The sequence below is a fragment of the Esox lucius genome, chromosome 7 (assembly GCF_011004845.1).
Source record: "Esox lucius isolate fEsoLuc1 chromosome 7, fEsoLuc1.pri, whole genome shotgun sequence".
Classification (NCBI taxonomy): domain Eukaryota; kingdom Metazoa; phylum Chordata; class Actinopteri; order Esociformes; family Esocidae; genus Esox; species Esox lucius.
Genome location: NC_047575.1, coordinates 21,560,167 through 21,585,032, shown reverse-complemented (window position 1 = coordinate 21,585,032; position 24,866 = coordinate 21,560,167). Strand labels below are relative to the sequence as shown.

Genomic DNA, 24,866 nt, shown 5'->3' with positions numbered 1-24,866 from the left:
CTAATGCTTCCTGTTTTGATGTGTGACTGACCTTTACAATGTAACTCACTGACACCTCTGACTCATAGAGCAGCTTCCTTAACTACACAATTTTGCCTAGTACATATAAACATGGCACTGGCACTTTGGTCTGTTCAGTTAATATCAAAGCCAAAACAACAACATATCATGATTTTAATTGATTGGATACATTTTTCTTATTTCATCCACAAGATTGAATAATGAACAAAGTTAATTATTCAAGTTGGCTCAATGAAGTAGGGCTGTATCAGTTTGGGCTTGCTAGCAGGTTAAAATGTAAAAACTATGATATTTCTGCTGTTAGCTGGCCATCACTCTAGCTAGTCTTAAGGGCCAAAAACAACTACCATTAGCAATGTTTATTAACTAAATGGTTGCATTCATTCCTGCTTGATGTCAACATCACAATCTGGTGATAGTGGTGTCTTGGCGCATCCTTTCATGTGGCAGTCAAAGTTTCTCATATGATTGTGTTTCTGTATAGGTATTGTGTCGCTCTTCCAGCTACAGGTTCCGCCACTCAAAAATCTTATAAATGTCTTTTATTTCCCCATACCGTCCTCTTACCCTAACTCTGGTTCTTCAGCAAACATTTTCCAGATTAGTTATTAGATATTGTTTTTGAGATGGGTTATTAGCTTCCTGTAGAGGGTTGTTGTTCTTTTTTAATTATGGTGAGCGTTCTTTGATAATCCACTCCAGTGGCCTTCCTGGGTTAGATTAGATTAAACGTTGTCATTGAACAGTACAAGTACAGTACATTGAAATACAGTAAGCATCTAACCAGAAGTGCAAATAGAGGGCAGAAAATGTACAAGTATTGACAAGTATTAAGTATATGTATATTACAAATGGAATGTGTAGATGTGCAAAGGCAAATGCAGTACAAATGGCAATTTCTAAATGTGCAATTAAGGAAACAGAGGAGGGCGGAAAGTTTACAAGTATTAGGTGTAGTGTATGCTACAAGTGAGATAACAGTTGTTCTGGTTCAAATGTCAATTTCTAAATGGCATACAAGATGTGCAAACGAGGCAAATGAAGGAGTACTGTAGTAGGGTAGCATGAGAAAACATGATGCAAAGATAGAAGCACTAAGGTCCTTGAGGTAAACGAGTGTGTAACAACTGTAAAAAAAATAAAGTACAATGGCAATACTAAATGTGCAAAGAGGCAAATTGAATGTGCAAGGTGCATGTGCAACTGAAATGCAGGGATAGCAGCGGTGAGGTTCCTGGGGTAGACATGTACCTATAACCACTGAAAACTTCCATTATCAGGCTTTGCAAGGCAGTGTCAAAATAGTACAAGGGAGTAGTGCAACAAGGTCCCTGAGAGGTAGGGGGTATGGTAAGTGATGGGTCACATAGTTCAGCAGGGTTACAGTGGATGGGAAGAAACTGTTCCTGAGCCTGCTGGTGCGGGAACAAAGAGACCTGTACTGCCTGCCTGATGGTAGGAGGGCAAACAGTTTGTGGCATGGATGTGAAGCGTCCCTGGTAATGCCGTACGCCCAGCGCAGACACTGTTTGCCCTGGGGGTCTGCGATGGCAGGAAGCTGGGCACCGGTGATTTGCTGGGCGGTTTTCATCACCCATTGCAGGGCCTTCTGGTCAGCTGTGGAGCAGCTGCTCAACCACACTGTGGCGCAGTTAGTCAGAATGCTCTCGAATGTGTAGTGGGTAAAGTCCGGGGGGGGATTTAATGGCTGGCTCTTTGTTGTCCCTGTCGAGGCAGCCGTAGAACCTGTTTAACTTGTCGGTGAAGGAGACATCGCTGGCTGTGGAGTTAGGGTTCTTTTGCCAGTAGTCAGTGATGACTGTGATGGCTTGGACAAAATAGAGACAGTGATTAAGCACCCTTTTGAGGAGCGCTTCAGCTTGTTCCATGCCAGCGACCAGTCCTCACGTTAGTGTATGAGTTAGGCTCCAGATTCAATAAAATTGGGTTTAGTCTTCTTCCATGTCAAGCTATGTGGTATTGTAAACGCACTCATCTCTTACAGCTTTTTGTTCCACTTTATGTTGCTGCATAATTCATGCCAACCTTTGTTCTTGTTTTTGCATTTACCTGTTTTTAGAAAGTTTTGGTCTGACTGTCATAAAGACTTCATTTAATTGCTGACTAATCAGCGACTCTTAAAAGAATAGCGACTCATAAAGAAGCAACAAATAAATATTCCTGTTTTGAGACTTGTTTAGTGTGCTCCCTGTCCCGCTTTGGTTTTGTTTATGTGGTTGTCCACTTTCAGGACAAATTATGTGGGAAACCTAGATTAACAATTATTCTGCCTCAGCGTCCTGCCGCTGACGATTTATCTACATTTCAGGCTTTATTTTCTGAGTTTCTATACCTTGCAAAATCCACTTGTCTTGAATTATCCTTTATGACTGGATTTTTAAATTGTATACAAAAACCACATTCACAATGGCTAGTTATTGACGCATGGTCTACCACCATCAAATGATGTCTTTCAATTCGAGAAAAGCAGACAACATTTATGGCTACTGTATACATTTTATAAACAACCCTGTTTCAAAAAAATATGTGGTGTAAAATGTAAATAAAAACAGAATGCAATGATGTGCAAATCATTTTAACCCTATATTCAATAGAAAATAGTACAGACAAAAAACAATTGTACAAGACAACATATCAAATGTTAAAACTGAGACATTTTATTGTGTCTTGAAAAATATATGCCCACTTTGGATGCCAGCAACACGTTTGAAAAAAGTAAGGACAGAGGCAACAAAAAACTGGAAAAGTTGTATAATGCAAAAAAACTAAATCTGGTGGAAAATCACACAAATAATTTTATCAATTGACAACAGGTCAGTAACATGAATGGGTATGAAAGGATAATTCCAGAGAGAATAGGTAGGTCAGAAGTGAGGATGGGGAGGGGTTCGACACTCTGGGAAAGACTGTGTGGGCAAATAGTGCAACAAATTAAGAATACCGTTTTTCAACATAAAATTGCAAAGACTTTGGGGATCTTATCATCTACGGTACATAATATAATAAAAAAATTCAGATAATTTGGAGAAATCTCTGTATGCAAGGGACAAGGCCAAAAACCAATATTGGATGGATGTGATCTTTGGGCCCTCAGGCACCACCGCATTAAAAACAGACATGATTCTGTAATGGAAATCACTGAATGGGCTCAGGAACACTTCCGAAAATGACTGTCTGTGAACAGAGTAAGTTGCTACATCCACAAATGCAAGTTCAATCTCTTCCATGCAAAGAAGAAACCATATATAAACAAGATCCAGAACTGCCACCACCTTCTCTGTGTTCAAAGTAATTTAAGATGGACTGAGGCAAAGTGGAAAACTGTCCTGTGGTCTGATTAATCAAAATATGAAATTTTTCTTCCTCTGGACTAAAAAGGAAAGGGTCCATCTGGCTTGTTATCAGTGCACAGTTCAAAGCTAACATCCGTGATGGTATGGGGGTGCATTAGTGCAAAGGGCATGGGTGACTTGCACATCTGTGAAGGCACTGTTAATGCTGAACAATATATACAGGTTTTGGAGCAACATATGCTGGTAACCAGATTGTCTTTTTCAGGAAAGGCCTTGCTTTTTTCAGCAAGACAATGCCAGACCATATTTTACACGTATAACCACTATATGGCTCTGTAGTAAGAGAGTCTGGGCGCTAAACTGACCTGCCTGCAGTCCGGACCTGTCACCCACTGAAAACACTTGGTGCATTATGAAACAAAAAATACAACAAAGGAGACCACGAAATGTCGAGCAGCTGAAATCCTATAACAAGCAAGAATAGGAATACATTTCACTTTCAAAACTAAAGCAATTGGTCTTTTCAGTTCCCAAATGCTCACAGAGTATTATTGTTAAAAGAGGTGATGCAACACAATGGTAAACATGCCCCTGTCCCAACTTTTTTGAAATTCAAAATGGGCATGTATTTTTCCAAAAACAATAACATTTCTCACTTTGATATGATGGCTTTGTACTATTTTCAATGAAATATAGGGATAAATGATTTGCAAATAATTGCATTCTGTTTTAATTTGCATTTTATCCAGCGTCCCAACGTTTTTGGAAAGGGGGTTGTAATGTGAATAGAAGTAATGTAATTTTCTTACTGTTCTATTTGTGCTAATGCATCCAGATTCGGAGTACAGAAAACAGGCTCGTCAGCACAGTAGTTAGTTAAGTTTCAGTTAACCATTTTAATTTCTGAAAGTCTGGTCAACCGATGCAACAGTGAGACATTCCAAAATGGTTTGATACATATTTTTTAGAGCACCAGTTTTAGTGTTAGTGAATGTGAAATTCTAGTAATGGTTAGAAGGGGTGAAGCAGGGGTTTCTCACAATTGGAAGCAGGAATATCATTGTTCAAAAGGTCCCTTAGTTTGTTTCCAGAAACAGAATCATCATTATTTTACCAGGAGAAAATACCAGGAAGCCAGCTGATCTAATTGCCTTGCTCACAGACAGAACAACATCCCTCAAGATTTCAATCCACTAACCACTTGAATAACTTCAGCAATGACCTTGCCTGTATGCTTTCTCTACCAAGTTTCATGTAAGATATCGATGGAACGCAGGTGGCAGACAATGACCCTTTCTATGGATTGTACAATATTTCAGTTTACATTTGCAAAGGGGAGACAGAAACCCAAACCAAATGGTGATGGAGGAGGTGAGGATGGACCTTAACTGATTTGAGCCAGGTCAGCATTGACTGGTTCACATACAAAAAAATATTGATATGTTGCTATAAGTGGTAAATCCATTAGTGTACCTCCTAGGCTATTGACGTGATGCTGTCCTTCTACCTGAGATAACGGGGGATGATAGTCCCTAGAAATTAGAAACAGCTTATTGCTTATTCTCAAGTGGAGTGGAGGTGTGGGAGTTTCCCGAAGTCAACCTTGACCTTCAGAGTTTTGTCTGTGTTCAGTACAAATTATTTTCATTGTACCATTCCACCAGTAATGAGACTGACCAGAGTGGTGTCATCAGTAAACAATCAGTAATGAGACTGACCAGAGTGGTGTCATCAGTAAACATCAGCTTGACAGATGCATTGTTGGAGGTAGTACAGTGGCTGGGTGATTGAGGGGACCTAGTGAGTCAAATCTGCATCTAACTACAAGAAATGTGTAATGCATTTCCAGACCTGGAGAATTATTTAGCAGCCTCTCTCCAAGTGACTCATGAATTAGGCTTTTTCTTGGCCTTCCTACAGAGGGATCTATATCAACTTACTGATTTTTGCATCTGATTCTACCAGTATAACTTTTTTGACCCTGATCGTGATCTTAGAATGTTTTAAAATTTGGAAGAACAGTCTGGCCCTAATGGTCACATACTCCCACAACCTTGAGCCAGGAGAGAACTCACTGTCCCCCAGAGCCTGACTCCTCGAAGAGTTACTTCTAAGGTTCCTATGCTTCAAGATGTGCATTACTTGCCATTTGAGGTTGGGTACAGTGGATATTACAAGCATGCACCCCATTATTTCGGTAGTCAAGCTTGAGATTGTCCAGATACGCTAATTTGGTAGACCCTAACAGACTCATGCCTTTAATTGCCAAATATTGACTTAAGGGGGCAAATACTTACACAATCAAGTATTTCATGTTGTGTATTTGTAGGTAATTTTAAACATTTTGTAGATTTTATTTTCTGGCACTACTAGATTAACCAAACGTTTTGGAATTCCCCAAATTCAGATTGAACGCAATAATATTTTGACATAACTGTGTAGCCTCAAGGGAGCTGGGGATTTGTGAGCCAGTGTTAACAAGCATTAGCACGATGACTGGATTTCTGCAGAAACATCTAGCAGTTACCAGAGACTTAGATGATGGCCCTCATTGCCAATACCCCAAACTAACCCATCAGGATGTAACAGAAAATATTTTTTACTAGAGATTGTTAATCCATTTTGCCTTTAATAAAAAAAACATTAAATAAAAATTCTGAAAAACAAATTGGCAAACAGTTGTTTTCTCAAATGATTATGATAATAATCATGGTCATAATGATAACACAGTGGTAATGATATTTTTAATTGTGTTTTTTCATGTTGCACCAAAATCATAAAACCATACTTCCTGTAGAAATGACAGAAGTCACACAGCTCAGTGGCAGCCTTCTCAAATATTGACACTTAAGAGTTGAAGACCGGTACCCCATAGATGCACAACAATCGCACATATCAGTTCACTTATCAGTTCACAGCATCGCTGAAATACATGCTCCGTTGGTGTCGCTGTTGCCCAACATGACCACACCAATATTGAGTCCCAGTGACCTCTAGATTGGGGATTACTAGGCTCCCCTAGGATTGGTAAGGTAGGAATATTATGTTCATTGACCTTGCTTTCTAATTGGCTGGGTTGGAAATTCTCATCACTCATACCGATCCAATCCTATCAGATCTACAAGAGTGCTTAGGGGATAGGAGATAGGGGTCAGTTGGAGACTCTGCATAGGAGTTATCGGAATATGATGGAGAGGGTAATGCAAGCTCAACAAATAAGGACAATTATCAGAGTTGTGCATTGAGGCTGACTGACAGTAAGGATTGTCCCCAGGGTACAGTGAGGGTCCAGTGTGTGCAGGTTTACTGAAGTGGGAGGTAATGGTCTGTCCTCTCATTGTAGAAGACTGTGAATTACTTAAACCTGCTCCATACCATTCCCCTAATTAAAATATATGTTTTATCAAATGCTATGATAGACCATATGATGACAGGGTTACTACTGAATTACTAACCAAAGCCTGTCAGTTTGTGTTTTCCCTTCTCAGTCCTGTACAGCAGGTACTCCTTATATTATATTAATGACCGTTACTTGATCAAAATGATCAATTTGAACAAATAGTTACATCATTGGTGGTAAAAGAAGAAGAATGAAAAAGAATCTCCCTTCCATTAAAGGGCACCATTTCCCCCTCTGTCTGTGTGGACGGCCATGACTCATCATCCCTCTTCATGACACGGCATTTTATCCACTTATTGTGCTCCCTCCCCTGCCTGTTGAAACTCCTAAACAAACGACCCCCATGGATCAGTCAGTTACCAGCAAGGCACAATATGACCTCAACATGTACATGGTTCTGACGTCCTTCCCCCAGACATGACCACTGCAGACAGAACATGTACAAGACAAGTGGCTTAAGCTAGACAAAAGAACAAAAGCGATGTCAGGATCTCTTCATTAGACCACCACAGCTCTTCATCCACATGACAACATTCTGTGTGTGTGTGTGTGTGTGTGTGTGTGTTTCTAAGAGTTTGTGTGCATGTGCTCTAGCAGTCCTCGTCCTTATCATCAGCCATTCCTTTAAGCCGTAGGCGGGCAAAGTCCTCAAACACAAAGTCGTCATCTTGGGAGAAACTACTGCAGGATAACAAGGAACAAGGAAACATGGCCAAAGCGTGAGAGTTTTTCAGCTTTTCTATTGTTGCGTATATGCAGGCAGCCCAACTGTCATCAACTGTCCATTTGACCAGTTCAATTCCCAATAATTAAGCTAAATATCAGATGCGGGCTGGCTGTGTAAGATAAACCTTTAATCAATATAAAGCAACGGTGCTTGCATTGGTCGGACAGACTGGATGAATACTCACTTTGTTTCAAATTCTATCAGGTTGGTGTCGATGGGAGGGTCAGACTCTGGCACAGCTGTTGGAACACACGGATAATGATATGTCAGCGTGATGCCTCCATGGTAAAAGCTCAACGTCTCCATGGCAACTCCATGGTAACTTACAGGCAGGAAATACCACAGAGTTAAGGGCTTGTGTGAGGCACTTTTGTTCAGGCTGCGAGGCTGAACTAAATAACTGACAGATTTCACAACACTGTCCTAATTAAATCTCGTCTTCAGATGCTTATACCCCTTTCATACGCAACACTGTCGAATTTGACCAAGCCGTCAACTTTGTGAATTTATTTCATATGAAAAGGTATCGGAACGGCACATTAGCAACAAAGCCAATACATCGGTTTCTGGCAAACAACCTGGTAATGATTTTCTGCCTCCAGCTTAGTTTAAACCGTCGTAAAGCCGCATTCATCCACTATGCTTATTTATGACACGCGAGCTGCACACACGGCCTAATTAAAGATACTGTCAGGTAGAGGGTGTGTGTAGATGTCAAAAAGCTGATTATCATATGCAGATGCTCATGAAGACAGATGGGAATAGGAAAATATAATTGCAAAGGTAGTTTATGCAAACCAAGGATTTAACAAGTTAAGTCTTTGGTAAATTTTTGTGAAATCTGATGTAATCAGTCAAAAGCCTGTATTAGTGAGAGTTTGACAAAACTGTGCGGTCTGTTTAAACGCCGCCACACAGGCCTTGGAAAACCTCATCACAATTCGCTGCTTCCCAATCGGTTGAAAGTCGTCATTGAGTTCTCTTTATTGGAAATAATTGTAATATTTGAATATGAGATGGACTAAACTTGCCACTCTCTGGCTGTAAACTTGCTCAACACAGTGCAAATGAAAGGGAAGAGATTAAAAGCCTTCTAGATTTGGAAAGAAAGCAATGATAGTTGTCTTATTGAGCAGTGGGAATCAGTACATACTTGACTGCGGGCGGGATGTGGGCGGCTCTGTGGGTTTGGGGTGCATTAAGACAAAGGGCAGCTCTACCGACACATCTCTGAAAACAGAAGACAAACAACAATTACACATAGGATTACAGGCATGCGTGGAACTCAGGTAATGTTACAGCTACTCCGTGGAAAGAAAAGTACATTGTGATTTTTATCTATTGCACCAAAATCTGACAGGAAAATAACCCAGGAAATAATGACATGTCTGACCATTAAAACAGCAACATTACTATTCCAGCTTTATTCCCCTCAACACTGCATTGGCAGCTGTAGAGATTGGTGGGGGTGGGGCTTAATAGCTACTAATCCTAATACTGTTTTTGATTTCAGCATTATCTTTATGGCTCTCGTCCTTCTGATAGACTTTTGGTCAGCCGTTGCTTTGGGACGTCAAATGGCAAAGAAAATCACAGCATTGAATTGTAATACATACAGTGGGGAGAACACGTATTTGATACACTGCCGATTTTGCAGGTTTTCCTATTTAAAAAGCAAGTAGAGGTCTGTAATTTTTATCATAGGTACTCTTCAACTGTGAGAGACAGAATCTAAAACAAAAATCCAGAAAATCCCATTGTATGATTTTTAAATAATGAATTTGCATTTTATTGCATGACATAAGTATCTGATCACCTACCAACCAGTAAGAATTCCGGCTCTCACAGACCTGTTAGTTTTTGTTTAAGAAGCCCTCCTGTTCTCCACTCATTATCTGTATTAACTGCAACTGTTTGAACTCATTACCTGTATAAAAGACACCTGTCCACACACTCAATCAAACAGACTCCAACCTCTCCACAATGGCCAAGACCAGAGAGCTGTCTAAGGACATCAGGAATAAAATTGTAGACCTGCACAAGGCTGGGATGGGCTACAGGACAATAGGCAAGCAGCTTGGTGAGAAGGCAACAACTGTTGGCGCAATTATTAGAAAATGGAAGATGTTCAAGGTGACGGTTAATCTCCCTGGGTCTGGGGCTCCATGGAAGATCTCACCTCGTGGGGCATCAATGATCATGAGGAAGGTAGGGGATCAGCCCAGAACTACACGGCAGGACCTGGTCAATGACCTGAAGAGAGCTGGGACCACAATCTCAAAGAAAACCATTAGTAACACACTATGCCGTCATGGATTAAAATCCTGCAGCGCATGCAAGGTCCCCCTGTTCAAGCCAGCGCATGTCCAGGCCCGTCTCAAGTTTGCCAATGACCATCTAGATGATCCTGAGGAGGAATGGGAGAAGGTCATGTGGTCTGATGAGACAAAAATAGAGCTTTTTGGTCTAAACTCCACTCGCTGTGTTTGGAGGAAGAAAAAGGATGAGTACAACCCCAAGAACACCATCCTAACCGTGAAGCATGGAGGTGGAAACATCATTCTTTGGGGATACTTTTCTGCAAAGGGGACAGGACGACTGCACCGTATTGAGGGGAGGATGGATGGGGCCATGTATTGCGAGATCTTGGCCAACAACTTCCTTCCATCAGTAAGAGCATTGAAGATGGGTCGTGGCTGGGTCTTCCAGCATGACAATGACCCGAAACACACAGCCAGGGCAACAAAATAGTGGCTCCGTAAGAAGCATCTCAAGGTCCTGGAGTGGCCTAGCTAGTCTCCAGACCTGAACCCAATAGAAAACCTTTGGAGGGAGCTGAAAGTCCATATTGCCCAGCGACAGCCCCGAAACCTGAAGGATCTGGAGGTCTGTATGGAGGAGTGGGGCAAAATCCCTGCTGCAGTGTGTGCAAATCTGGTCAAGAACTACAGGAAACATATGATCTCTGTTATTGCAAACAAAGGTTTCTGCACCAAATATTAAGTTCTGCTTTTCTGATGTATCAAATACATATGTCATGCAATAAAATGCAAATTAATTACTTAAAACTCATACAATGTGATTTTCTGGATTTTCGTTTTATATTCCATCACTCACAGTTGAAGAGTACCTAAGAGTACTTCTACATGCTTTGTAAGTGGGAAAACCTGCAAAATCTGCAGTGTATCAAATACTTGTTCTCCCCACTGTATACAGTTGTATACAACTGATTATTTATGTGTTTCTTGGTCACATCCTTTTTTAGAGACAGGGCCCTATGACACACAGACATAGAACAATGGAACAGTAGCTGTTGTTAAGGAGCTTAGCAGCTGCAGGTGAGATTTGACACAAACAAAGGCTGGTATTGTAACAATTTTACACATGCACATGCACTCTTAAGAGGCACTGGCAGCGGTCCATGGCCACACACATGGTGGCGGCTGTCGTATTACCTCTCTAACACGCCACTCATCAGCCTGAGACAACTCAGTGCAGGAGCAGATGGATGAAGGGAAGGAGATGGGCGGCCAGACAGGGAGGGATGACAGACTGACAACAGGGAGGGAGGGAGGGACAGAGACAGACACCAGGGAGGGATAACAGACAGACACCAGGGAGGGAGGAAGGAATAACAGAGACAGACAGACATCAGGAAGGGAGGAAGGGATGACAGACATACATACATACATACATACATACATACATACATACATACATACATACATACATACATACATACATACATACATACAGACACCAGGAAGGGAGGAAGGGATGACAGACAGACAGACACTGGGAAGGGAGGGGTGACAGACAGACAGACACTGGGAAGAGAGGGAGGGATGACAGACAGACAGACAGACACCAGGAAGGGTAGAGTGGTAAAGGCAGGGTATCAGGAGTGTATGAAACAGGTGGGAATGTGTTTTTATCCTGTGTGTGCGCCCCCTGCCAACACACCGTAATACCCAACAATGACTCCAGTGAACTTACCCTCCGCGAGAGATCACCAGTTTGACTTTGACCCTGTAGGACACCAGGATGCCAAGGACCTCTTTGTTAGTCACATCCTTAACACTGAAATACAGTAACGAGAGGTTCTCCATGAGAGACGCTTCTAGCATCTTCTAGGGAAATTAATGAAAATTAAATAAATGAGAATAGAGCTTTCATGAGTTCAACCTCTCCCCTTTCATGGCTATGTAAATTCACATGCTGGATAAGTTAGAGCGTGTGCTTATTATCTAACATAGTCAGCACACACATTGCTGGAGGCGAGTTGTGAGTGTGTCGGAGTAAGAGAGTTTGTGTAATTGTACATGGTGCTGGAGGCCAGGTTGGTGTCCTCATGTTTGAGCTTTCCATCCAGGGCCAGGCCTCTCTTCTCACGGTTCTTGTCGAGCGTGGGGGTCAGAGTATACACCTTACAGAACGTAGAGCTGGATGACACCTGGTCACTGAAGACAGATACACACCCATCAAAAACACAACGTGGCCACAACTGGAATACCAAAAGCAGATATTAAAAAGGAAACATGGAGTCTCTCATACACACACAAGCTAAAGAGATATAAAGAGATAAAGAGATATGACTTGACAATGGCATGACGTATGAAAGCAAACAGGCAGAGGGACATTAAGGAACTGAGGAGTGATATACCAGTCAGGTCAGATACTCACTCAGCCTCTAGCTGAGCCACTGGACACTTGTACTGAGCTGTACTGAACAGACAGATGTCAGCATACTGTCGCACTAAGGAGACAGGGTTAAAAAAAACAAAAAAAGAGCCTTGAGTCATACAAAAATATATATAATTTATCTTAAAGAGCAGAACCCAAGAAGTTAAAGACCATTACCTGAGATTTTGACTCTTTTGACAGTCTTGGTGGAGTTGTTGGTGACGTGAACATTCACACTGATAGGTTCTCCATGGTAGTACAGCTCTTTATCCAGGGAGGCCTCCAGGTGTAACGAGCGGTCTGACATGAGGAAGCTACGTGTGGTCTCCACCATGGGCTGAGGCCCTGGCTTCTCTGGGGCATACTGCACCTTACGGATAACCAGCCGTACAGAGTTCCTGCCCAACAGACATGACACTTTACCAATTGCCAGCTTCACTGGAAAAATCTACAAGCTTTCAAGTGTCACAGACACCCCTGCAGAAGAAACATGCAGTAAAAAAAATTTTGTACCGCTTGTGAATCTTCTCCTCTATTGATTTGGCACAGAAAGCTCTGATCTCAAAGTCTACCCCACATGCCTAAAGAAGAAACCGTGGATGGAAAAGGGGGTGGGGGGGTCATTATTATGATCATGTATTGTGCATTGTTGAAACAACATGTGTTTATACAGCAGTCATGGTGTGTTAAGTTGAAGCTTCTGTACCTTTCCGGTGTCTTCTGGTCCTGGCTGTAAGGTGACGGAGCATGGTAGGTTCTGGGGAATCTGGGAGACAGACAAACATTTGCTAGATTGTTGGTTTCCTTTTAAAATAGAGAGGTGAATACTTACCTTTCAAAACAATTTGATATGTACAGGGATGTGGAAAATGACATGCTTTTTTTCTGATTATCTATTTTGTGTGAACAAATAACAACCAATTCAGATTATTATAATTATACATATACACAAAACCCAGTATGTAAGTGATTGATCTCTTACAACTCTTTGTGCCACCTTTAGATTTCTGTAGAGGTTGATCAGTCGCTCACACTGCTGTGTAGTCTCAAATACTGTCCTGATCCACAGGTTCCCCATACCCAGATGAGTTGTCTACCTTAACTTTTGTTACGGTAAAACACCTTTTGTCAGAAGTGCATTTTACAATAACCTAGGACTCAACTAATGATGTTGTATGCCATTTTAAGCATTTCTAATGTTGAAGGTGCTGTGTAAGATCAGGAAAATGCCTACCTCTTGACAACTAGCCTGCAATGCTACAAACAGTGTGCTGTTAGACCACGGCTGGGGTTCATACTTGTATACCAGTAACTGTCAAATTAGATCCATATAGACCCATTTGGAGTGGACGTGACGGTTACGTCACTGAAGATTGGTGGTTGCAGAAAATTGCAGGAACAAGTGTAAGGAAACTGGTAAGATCCATGGACTAAAGGAAATAAATGTCTTGCTGTGCCGTTGGATTTCAGAATGGGAATGCAAAAGAGATATAGTATATAGAATACAGATGTCAAAGCCACCCTTTGAAGCGAAATGCAGACAATGTTTGCAAGCCATTAAACAGACATATTGGACTGATTAAATTGTCTGGAAAGCTCGTCTCTGCACTGTTAATTTCATATCAGGCAAAGTTTGATCCACTGTTTATCACACACAGGCAAAATCAATGATGTAGTTATTATAATAACAACAAAAAATGTATAACAGCAGCAAACACAAAGCTGGTATTCTAAGTAGGCCATTTTTACAATGGTAAACATCATTGACCAATGTTAGCAACATTAGCTAGCGTGTAAGCAGAATTAGCATGCAGACAAACCAAATTGCTCATACTTAGAGTTTAGCTAACGTCACTCAGTATTTATGCAAGCAGTAATGAATGAATGAGATATACGGTAATATCTGTGATAATACATTATCTTTACAAAATAATTGGAGAAGGCATACAGATGATCCATACAGTTGTGCTCATAAGTTTGCATACTCTGGCAGTACTTGTGAAATTTTATGACTGGAAATCTATTTAAGGAAAGTGATCATATGAAGCATAGTTTTTAGGCTCCTTTTTAAATCATAATGATAACTGAAATCAACCAAATGGCCCTGATCAATAGTTTACATACCCCTGAATGTTTGGCCTTAATATAGACACACAAGGTGACACAGGTGAAAATTGCAATTAAAAAGGTGATAATCTTTTTTTAATTGCAATTAATCTGGCCTCTCACTTCAGATATCTTTTATGATCTGATTATTGGCTATACCAACAGGGCTAATTTATCAAGAAAAGTGTGGAATTTATCAATATGAACATTGGCTAGGTAACATGAAAATTATGTTTTTGAAATGGATGAATTACATTTTCTGAAAAAGAATAAAATAATGTTTTGATTTTATTGTTTTTCCATTGCACCTTTCATGCAGCATATCTTAACAGGGTACAATACAGATGTAATTTGACCGCATCAGAAAATCTCATTAGAAGCGGCTTCTCCGATTTTAGATTTACATAACCTGCAATACCAAGAGCACATTGTTTGAGACAGATATGACCTATTTGGGGGTTGGTTTGTCTTTGTAAATGCAGCAGAAATAGCCCAATTATAAATCAGAGAAAATTAGCTTAATTAGTCCATTCCCAGCTGTACTGATGTAATCTATATTCTGTGAAATGTTGTGTATAAATACTGTACAATTTGAGGTAATATTTATGGTTAAAATCTAAAAAACCTTGATCTGCTCTCAGTCTTGACACTGCATCATCCCCCCTTTGGTGTCGCTCTTGACTTGGTCTCACTTCAAGTGATCTCAAACACAACACTGATAGTGACATCCCTAGCTTAAAGTATATGCATGTTCAAGTGTGTGTCTACTGGACTCACAGTGAAATAGAAGGGATGTGCCTGCTGGCCAAGTTTCTTCAACAGTCGCTCCTGCAGGCGGCTGTTGGCTTTGCGTTCCTCTGCGATTGGGGGGAAGGCCTGGAAGGTGGAGATGTAGAGATCCTTCCGGAAGGACAAACCCAGCACATCCAGGTCCTCACGTCCATAGCGGAACGCACACGTCAGCGTCACAAACACTGACGAAAAGGAATGGTTTTGAACATGACTAAGTTGATATAACATGCCACAATTAGAGGGGACAATGAACACGATGACTCATACCTTTCCTGTCTTTAAGATACTCAGGGTCCACTAAAATCACACCATCTGTCAGAAAGGAAAACAGAATCAAAGATTGTACAGATAGTGTGATAAACATGATCATCACAGACATGCACTAAATTTCTACAGTGGAGGATGAGGGGTTTCAAAAAGATGACAAAGTATGTTTCTAAATTGGAAAGAAAAACAGAAATGTGTTGCTGCTATGCTTACTATATGTCAGCAATTTTAAGTTGCCAAGGCTATAGCTTACCTTGTGTTTAAAAACAATTCTCAATAACTATTATCGTCAGAATGATTGATAGAATACTTGATGACAAAAACAAACATCATTGACAACCCTAGAGGAGACTTCTTAGAAGGCAACAATTACTTTGAAGGAGCTACAGAGTTCAGTGACTAGAAATTGAGTGCACCAATCAACAAAGCATGTCTGAAGATTGCAAGAATGCATAAGTGACCCAGGTGCAATGTGAGAAAAGGTTTGGTGGTCAGATCAGTCCTAGAACATCTAGCGCTACGTACTAAAGCGTGAGAGGAAATGAACCTCTCAGTTGGACAAGGCAGAATCAACACTGGAGTGAAAAGTCCTGATGTCAATCCCATTGAGAATCTCTGGCACTATTTGAAAATTAAATGTTTAAAATATCAAAGCAACAATATGTAAAAGTACCACTTCTAATTCAGTAAGTTAATTGGACAGGGTCTGAAAACTTGTATACATACACCGATCAGCCATAATATTATGACCACCTGCCTAATATTGTGTATGTCCCCCTTTTGCGCCAAAACAGCCCTGCCCCTTCGAGACATGGACTCCACTAGACCTCCGAAGGTGTGCTATGGTATCTGGCACCAAGACGTTAGCAGCAGATCCTTTAAGTCCTGTAAGTTGCAAGGTGGGGCCTCCATGGATCAGACCTGTTTGTCCAGCACATCCCACAGATGCTCGATTGGATTAAGATCTGGGGAATTTGGAGGCCAAGTCAACACCTTGAACTCACTGTGTTCCTCAAACCATTCCTGAACCATTTTTGCTTTGTGGCAGGGCGCATTATCCTGCTGAAAGAGGCCAAGGACATCAGGGAATACCGTTGCCATGAAAGGGTGCACATGGTCTGCAACAATGCTCAGGTAGGTGGTACGTGTCAAAGTAACATCCCCATAAATGGCAGGACCTAAGGTTTCCCAGCAGAACATTGCCCAAAGCATCACACTGCCTCCGCCGGCTTGCCTCCTTCCCATAGTGCATCCTGGTGCATGTGTTCTCCAGGTAAGTGACGGACACGCACCTGTCCATGCACGTGACGTAAAACAAAATGTGATTCATCAAACACCCCTCTTTCACTTCTCCATGGTCCAGTTCTGATGCTCACATGCCCATTGTAGGCGCTTTCAGCAGTGGACAGGGGTCAGCATGGGCACCCTGACTGGTCTGCGGCTACACAGCCCCATATGCAACAAAATGCAATGCACTGTGTGTTCTGACACCTTTCTATCAGTAGCAGCATTAACTTTTTCAGCAATTTGAGCTACAGTAGCTCATCTGTTGGATTGGACCACACGGACCAGCCTTTTCTCCTGACGTGCATCAATGAGCCATGGCCGCCCATGACCCTGTCGCCGGTTGACTGCTTTTCCTTCCTTGGACCACTTTTGATAGGTACTGACCACTGTAGACCGTGAAAACCCCACAAGGGCTGCAGTTTTGGAGATGCTCTGACCCAGTTGTCTAGCCATCAAGTCGCTCAGATCCTTACGCGTGGCCATTTTTCCAGATCCTTGCCCATTTTTCCTGCTTCTAACACCTCAACTTTGAGGACAGAATGTTCACTTGCTGCCTAATATATTCCACCCACTGAGAGGTGCCATAATGACAAGATTAATCAGTGTTATTCACTTCACCTGTCAGTGGTCATGTTATGGCTGATCGGTGAGTGTATATGTATGTACAGTATCTCACAAAAGTGAGTACATATGTATGTACAGTATCTCAACACAAAGCCATTAATGTCTTAACCCCTGCCAACAAAAGTGAGTACACCCCTAAGTGAAAATGTTAAAAATGTCCAAATTGGGCCCAATTACTGGAAGTTCAACATGGCACCTCATGGCAAAGGACACTCTGAGGATCTGAAAAAAAAAGAATTGTTGCTCTACATAATGATGGCCTAAGCTATAAGAAGATATCCTCCAGATCATGCAAAGTCTATGGTCATCTTGCATGAACCGCATGTTTGAGAACTCCCCAGAGTGGCTCGATGATATTAAGGTCAGGAGACTGATGGCCACTCCAGAACCTTCAACTTTTTCTGCTGTAACCACTGGAGGGTTTACTTGGCCTTGTGCGTAGGGTCATTGTCGTGTTGGAAAGTCCAAGGGCGTCCCATGCGCATTTTCACAAGATTCCCTGTGCCTTTAGAACTCACCCACCCTCTAAAACATCAGTGAGCCACCACCATGCTTCATAGTGGGGTGGTATTCTGTTCACAATAGGCCTTGTTGACCCCTCTCCAAACATTGCACTTATTTTGGTCTCGTCACTCAAAATAACAGCATGCCAGAAGCTGTGAGGCATGTCAAGGTGTGGTCGGGCATATTGTAACCAGGCTTTTTGTGGTGCATTTAAGGCTGGTTTCTGACAATTTGACCATGCAGCTAATTTTTGTTCAAGTATCATTGTATTGTTTTCCTTGAAACAACCACACCGTCTTTTTCCAGAGCAGCCTGTATTTCTCCTGAGGTTACCTCTGGGTTTATCTTTGTATCCCGAAACAATTCTTCTGGCAGTTTTGGCTGAAATCTTTCTTGGTCTACCTGACCTTGGCTTGGTATCAAGAGATCCAGAATTTTCCACTTCTTAATAAGTGATTGAACAGTACTGACTGGCATTTGCAAGGCTTTGCATATCTTTTTATATCCTTTTCCATCTTTATAAAGTTCCATGACCTTGTTACGCATGTCTTTTGACTGTTCTTTTCTGCTCCCCATGGCTCAGTATCTAGCCTGCTCAGTGCATCCACGTGAGAGCTAACAAACTCATTGACTATTTATACACAGACACTAATTGCAATTTAAAAAGCCACATGTGTGAAATTCACCTTTAATTGCCATTTTCACCTTGTGTCTGTAACAAAGCCAAATATTCAAGGGTATGGTAAACTTTTGATTAGGGCCATTTGGGTGATTTCTGTTATCATTATGATTTAAAACGATAGCCAGACAACTAAGATAATAAATGGCTTCATATGATCACTGTCCTTAAATAAAGGTTGCATGATCAGTCATATTTTCAAAATCCATGTTACAATTTCTGCCAGGGTATGCAGACTTATGAGCACAACTCTATATCTGTATATATTGGGATAGTCCTATATTCTGATATACGATTATCCTGATTATGGAATTTGTCAACAATGATTTTCCATTGCGATTAGCACTGACATCCTCTATCGTTCCATCCCTAGTGTGTGTGTGTGTGTGTGTGTGTGTGAGTATAAAATCGTAGTTTAGAGGAACAAAACCAACTAAACCCCCAGCACCTTACCACTCCTAGCTTGCACCAGTAACGATCACACATTTGTTGGTCATACTGAACTGTAAAGACAACACTGTAATTTTTAAACTGTTGCGCAAGGAATTGTAATTTGCCTGTCTTACAATCGTTTGCTCTACACTGGGAAAGGTGGAAATATTTGAAGGGTCCTTAAAAACAAAATCCAAAGTGCTAATTCCTGGCTAAGCTAGTATAGTATAAGACCAACCAAAAGCTGTTCTAGCCATAATTCTGTTGGTAATAGCATGTTGACACCAGATAATCCTATCCAGCTGTGACACGATTCATAGATGTGTAATGTGGTGTTAATGCCTGTAAACTTTCTATATAGTAACCGACATGTTTTTACCCATTTGGTTTTATTTGAATAAAATCCCAGCACAGCTTCCCCTCTATTATAGTGTTGGTAGCATTTGTTTTTACTCACTAAAGTACTAATGCTGTATGATAAAATGTAATAACAGTTGTATTTACAATCGGAGCCCTTAGAACTACAAAAATAGGTATGCTATGAAAACATTTTGAACAAATTGTTTTTTCATTTCCCATAATTCATTTTTTTTTATGTCATTAAGAGGATGCACTAAACAGGGCAACACTACCTTGAGCTTGCTAATAGTTGCCACATCCTTGCATTTACCTCCTCTGTGTTAATGGAAACAACCTACTTTGGACTCTTTAATTGGAATTTAATTGGAATGTACCTACAGTATAGGGGGAATGTAAGGGCATGTTTTCACCAAACAGCACAATATTCAGACAGGCTACCCTACATCCAACATACCTATATTAAGTATATCAAAAACGTCACGTCAGAAAGAAAACAGAAAATAAAACGCAACAGTTCCCATAAATCTGGTTTACGAAAATAAAATTAAAATCTAACATTTAGCAATACTGGAAGATTTACTATAGCTTTGGGCTTGTCAAAAGAGAGAGCACGGTGTTCTCCAAACCAAAGGCTTTGGCAGTCTTGAGAGATTCTCAGACTCCTATTATGATTTCAGGGATAAACATGATCATCCTGCACTTACCAACTGGGTCCACCTGGTCAAGGTGATCCACAAAGTCTCTCTTTCCCAGGTATACGGTGACCTGCAGAAGGGAAGTGGGTGGGGGGGGGTTAGATCTAGAACTAAGGTGAATGTGAGTGTTGCAACGTTTTCTCTGGGCTTTTACTCAAAGGCTCTCTGGCTCTCATGAAGGCTGGTCTGAATGGATTGTTTGCATTTACTACATTCAGGAAGAACAACAGATTGTTCAAAATACTGCTTATGCCTGATTCAGCATCTTTCACACTCTTGCCTACACTATCAATTAGTCATATACAGATTGTCAATCACCTACTACCAAATAGTCAATGAGAAAATGCCTAATCCTCAAACCGATGGGTTTACTGTAAAACATTTCCCTTTCCCCCTTTCAAATAATGGGTGTACATTTTAGGTTGTATTTACAGTGCCTTCCAAAATGTATTGTCCCCCTTGGCAAAGATGAGCATAAGACTAATTGTTGGTTATCGGGTTGACCTAACACTCAAAATATGAAATAAAACCATCAAGGTAATATAAAATAGAAAACTATTATTACTGGCACCACTAGACATTCTTATCTTCTATTAGAAGTCTCAACATTTAGGAACTCAAAAGGGTCATCCAAAACTCTTTCATCGCGGTGAAGGTCAGAGAACAAAAATTAAATGAGTCAAAAGACTGTTTACCTTAAATAGCAATGGCCATGAAAAGACATCTAAAAGCAAAAATGAGTCAGTGCCTCTAGAAGAAAAATAGATACAAGCCTGAAAATACCCATCTCCACTGTTAAGGCAATAATTAGGAAGTTGAAATCAACTGTAGCTTTGACGAACCTGCTCCCACACTCAATGAAGATGGTTTAAAAGGTAAAAACAAGAATTGCAGGACTTGGTTGAATTTTCAGAACACAAGACACAAAGTCTGTAATTAGATGCTACCTCCATGACAAAAAAAGCTATTTTGACAAGATGTCAGAACAAATCCTCTACTCTTCTAAAAGGGACCAATAATTCTGGACTTGTGTAGTTACAGTTGTGATCATAAGTTTGCATACCCTGGCAGAAATTGTGAAATTTTGGCATAGATTTTGAAAATATGACTGATGATGCCAAACAACTGTCTTTTATTTAAGGATAGTGATCATATGAAGCCATTTATTATCAGTCGTTTGGCTCCTTTTTAAATCATAATGATAACGGAAATCACCCAAATGGCCCTCATCAAAAGTTTACATAGCCTTTAACGTTTTGCCTTGTTAACCAGGCTTGGAATTTTGTCATTTTAGGGGCAAGGCCATTTGACCTTCGGTATCACAAAAATGTTTAGGGCACCAAGGCCACATGCCAGGGCACAAAGGCCATTGTGTAAAATAGGCGGATTTGGAGTTTACAAATAACTTGAATTGCTGATAAGAAAAAACAAAACATTAAATGTTTTAATATCATACTTTGAATAATAACTTATTATAACTGATATGGTTTTTCCACATAGAAAGTTCAATTATCATGTTTTAATCCTTGAAGTTACATCTACTGTACTCCTCAAATGTCTTAGATTCTGGAATTTGTTTAATTTCATGCATTCACAAGATGACAAAGAGGGAACTGTATTGACAGTGAAGTAAGATTAAGGCTAGCTAGCAAGAAGGCTAGCTAGCAAGAAGGCTAACATTACCTCAGTTACACAAAAGTAAATGTATGCTTTAACATCTCAATAACCTGCGCTAATGAGTATGACCTAAATAAACAAATGTAGTAACTTGTGTGCGCAGAGCAAGTCATTTTAGTTTTTTAATCTTTCACCACAAACGCTGCCATGTCGAGTGATGTCAAACCTAACATTACTTCTCGGAGCTCTCAAAAAGCGTTCAGGTGTACTCTCCCACTCGGAGGTCGGAACTTCCCCACTTCCAATACGGAGAGGTTTGATTCAATTAAGCACTAAATAAGTCTGATATCTATCGATAACTAGCTAGCTTGCTTACCTGCATGTAGACTGTTCTTGCGGTTGTTCTCGATTGCGAACTACAAACAAAGCTAAAAATTTTTTTTAAAAAGATGGCAGACCGCAAGATTTTGACAGCAGGGCACAAAGGCCATGGTGGCCGTAGGGCATACAATGATTTTCGGGGCTTCACGGCCAGAGCGAAGGGCTAATTGTGAAATTCTTACGCTACATGTGACAGAAACATACAGGTGAAAATAGCAATTAAAAGGTGAATTTCACACACCTGCGGCGTTTTAAATTGCAATTAGTTTCTGTATAAATAGTCAATGGGTTTGTTAGCATGTACATGGATGCACTAGCAGGCTAGATACTGAGCCATTGGGAGCAGAAAAGAAAGGTCAAAAGACCTGCGTACCAAGGTAATGAAACTTCATAAAGATGGTAAAGGATATAAAAAGATATACAAAGCCTTGCAAATGCCAGGCAGTACTGTTCATTCATTTATTATGAAGTGGAAAATTCAGGGATCTCTTGATACCAAGCCAAGGTCAGGTAGACCAAGAAAGATTTCAGCCAAAACAGCTGAAGAATTGTTCTGGATACAAAGAAAAACCCACTGGTAACCTCAAGAGAAATACAGGCTGCCATGGAAAAAGATGGTATGGTTGTTTCAAAGAGCACAATACAATGATACTTGAACAAAAATGAGCTGCATTGTCGAGTGGTCAGAAAGAAGCCTTTACTGTGCCAATGCAACAAAAAAGCCTGGTAACAATATGCCCGACAACACCTTGATGTTTTGGGGTGTGTGTGAGTTTTAAAGGCACAGGGAATCTCCTTTACAAATGGTAAATTCTCAAAGTTACGCAAACATCTGAGCACAACTCTACATTTACACCTGTGTAGTTACATTTATGATGTAATCTTTATTTTTTGCTGAAAAAGAACATTACAATGAATAATTGTAATTTCTTGGTTAAGGTTTGCAATGATAATCCAAGCGGACTTCCTCATTTTGATTCCAAATAAACTGGCACACACTTTTTTTAGTGTGTGTGGTTTGGCAAAACATTTATATTTAATCAACTATACATTAAGTCTACAGCACAAAAAGTGGAGAAAGTTAAGGGCTCTGAATACTTTCCATTATCCATTTTGCCAGTTCACTCTGATAAGAACACTTTCTTGATACAGCAATAACCTTGTAGATAACATAACATTTTTGGGGATTAATTCAACTATTATAATCCTACATTATAGTAAATGCATTGAGCTTTGGCATTTCAATGTGGCCAAAAACTAGAACTAACAAAAACTACTGATGCGTTCAACTATGTTTAATTACTCAGTCTTTAAATGGAAAAAAACGAATCTTTTGACTGATTAAATTCATTTGGGTCAGTAACACCCAGAGCACACCATTCCCCACTGCCAGTGAACAATAACATTATACAACGTCTCACAAAAGTGAGTACACCCCTCACATTTCTGCATCAGAGCAACCTTAAAAAAAAACAACTCCATTCTGTTATTCATTCTTGTCCTGATATCAAACTCTACTTGTCTGTACTCTCTTTTGTTGTATGTGAGACACCAATTTTTTTACGCCTAGTAGTTATACCTTAGCCTCGTTTAAACCACGTTACGTCAATAACCTATCAGCAATCGCCACCTATTTTGGATGAACGGCTTATAAATAGAATCCTTACGGTTACAGTATCGCACAAAAGTGAGTACACCCCTCACATTTTTGCAAATATTTCATTATATGTTTTCATGTGACAACACCGAAGAAATTACACTTTGCTACAATGTAAAGTAGTGAGTGTATAGCTTGAATAACAGTGTCAATTTGCTGTCCGCTCAAAATAACACAACACGTGGCCATTAACGTCTAAACCGCTGGTAACAAAAGTGAAAATGTGCAAATTGGGCCCAATCAGCCATTTTCCCTCCACGGTGTCATGTGACTCGTTAGTGTTACAAGTTCTCAGGTGTGAATAAAATTTGATGTCATAGCTCTCACACTCCCTCATACTGGTCACTGGAAGTTCTACATGGCTCCTCAAGGCAAATCATTCTTTGAGTATCTGGGAACAAAAATTGTTGCTCTACAGAGATTGCATATAAGAAGATTGCCAAAACCTTGAAACTGAGCTGCAACACGTTGGCCAAGACCATACAGTGGTTTAACAGGACAGGTTCCACTCAGAACAGGCCTCGCCATGGTTGATCAAAGAAGTTGAGTGCACGTACTCAGCGTCATATCCAGAGGTTGTCTTTGGGAAATAGACGTATGAGTGCTGGCAGCATTGCTGCAGAGGTTGAAGGGGTGGGGGGTCAGCCTGTCAGTACTCAGATCATACGCCGCACACTGCATCCAATTGGTCTGCACGGCTGTTGTCCCAGAAGGAAGCCTCTTCTAAAGATGATGCACAAGAAAGCCCACAAACAGTTTGCTGAAGACAAACAGACTAAGCACATGGATTACTGGAACCATGTCCTGTGGTCTGATGAAACCAAGATAAACGTATTTGGTTCAGATGGTTCCAAGCATGTGTTTCGCGCAAACAGGTGAGGAATACAAAGACAAGTGTGTCTTGCCTACAGTCAAGCATGGTGGTGGGAGTGTCATGGTCTGGGGCTGCATGAGTGCTGCCGGCACTGGGGAGCTACAGTTCATTGAAGGAATCATGAATGTAAACATGTACTGTGACATACTGAAGCAGAGCACAATCCCCCTCCCTTCTGAAACTGAGCCGCAGGGCAGTATTCCAACATGATAACGACCACAAAAACACACCTCCAAGACGACCACTGCCTTGCTAAAGAAGCTGAGGGTAAAGGTGATGGACTGGCCAAGCATGTCTCCAGACCGAAGCCCTATTGAGCATCTGTGGGGCATCCTCAAACGGAAGGTGGAGGAGCGCAAGGTCTCTAACTATCCACCAGCTCCGTGATGTCATCATGTGGAAGAGTAGAAGAGGACTCCAGTGGCAACCTGTGAAGCTCTGGTGAA

General features: G+C 40.8%; 1 protein-coding gene across 2 annotated transcripts in view; it reads right to left on the bottom strand.

Moving 5' to 3' along the window:
* Positions 1-5,944: 5,944 nt before the first annotated feature.
* The window catches only part of LOC105023937 (arrestin red cell), a 38,918-nt gene continuing 19,996 nt past the window's right edge, over positions 5,945-24,866 (bottom strand). The window contains exons 3-14 of one of the 2 annotated variants that reach the window (XM_010893490.4): positions 19,901-19,961; positions 15,311-15,355; positions 15,029-15,225; positions 12,852-12,911; positions 12,659-12,726; positions 12,323-12,543; positions 12,146-12,218; positions 11,785-11,922; positions 11,459-11,542; positions 8,616-8,692; positions 7,647-7,701; positions 5,945-7,413 (exon numbers count right to left, since the gene is read on the bottom strand). In XM_010893490.4, the coding sequence (XP_010891792.1) occupies positions 7,326-7,413; positions 7,647-7,701; positions 8,616-8,692; positions 11,459-11,542; positions 11,785-11,922; positions 12,146-12,218; positions 12,323-12,543; positions 12,659-12,726; positions 12,852-12,911; positions 15,029-15,225; positions 15,311-15,355; positions 19,901-19,961 (1,167 nt within the window). In that variant the 3' untranslated portion in view covers positions 5,945-7,325. Of the gene's footprint in view, positions 7,417-7,646; positions 7,702-8,615; positions 8,693-11,458; positions 11,543-11,784; positions 11,923-12,145; positions 12,219-12,322; positions 12,544-12,658; positions 12,727-12,851; positions 12,912-15,028; positions 15,226-15,310; positions 15,356-19,900; positions 19,962-24,866 lie in introns of both variants that reach the window. The other variant, XM_010893489.5, reaches the window with a different exon arrangement.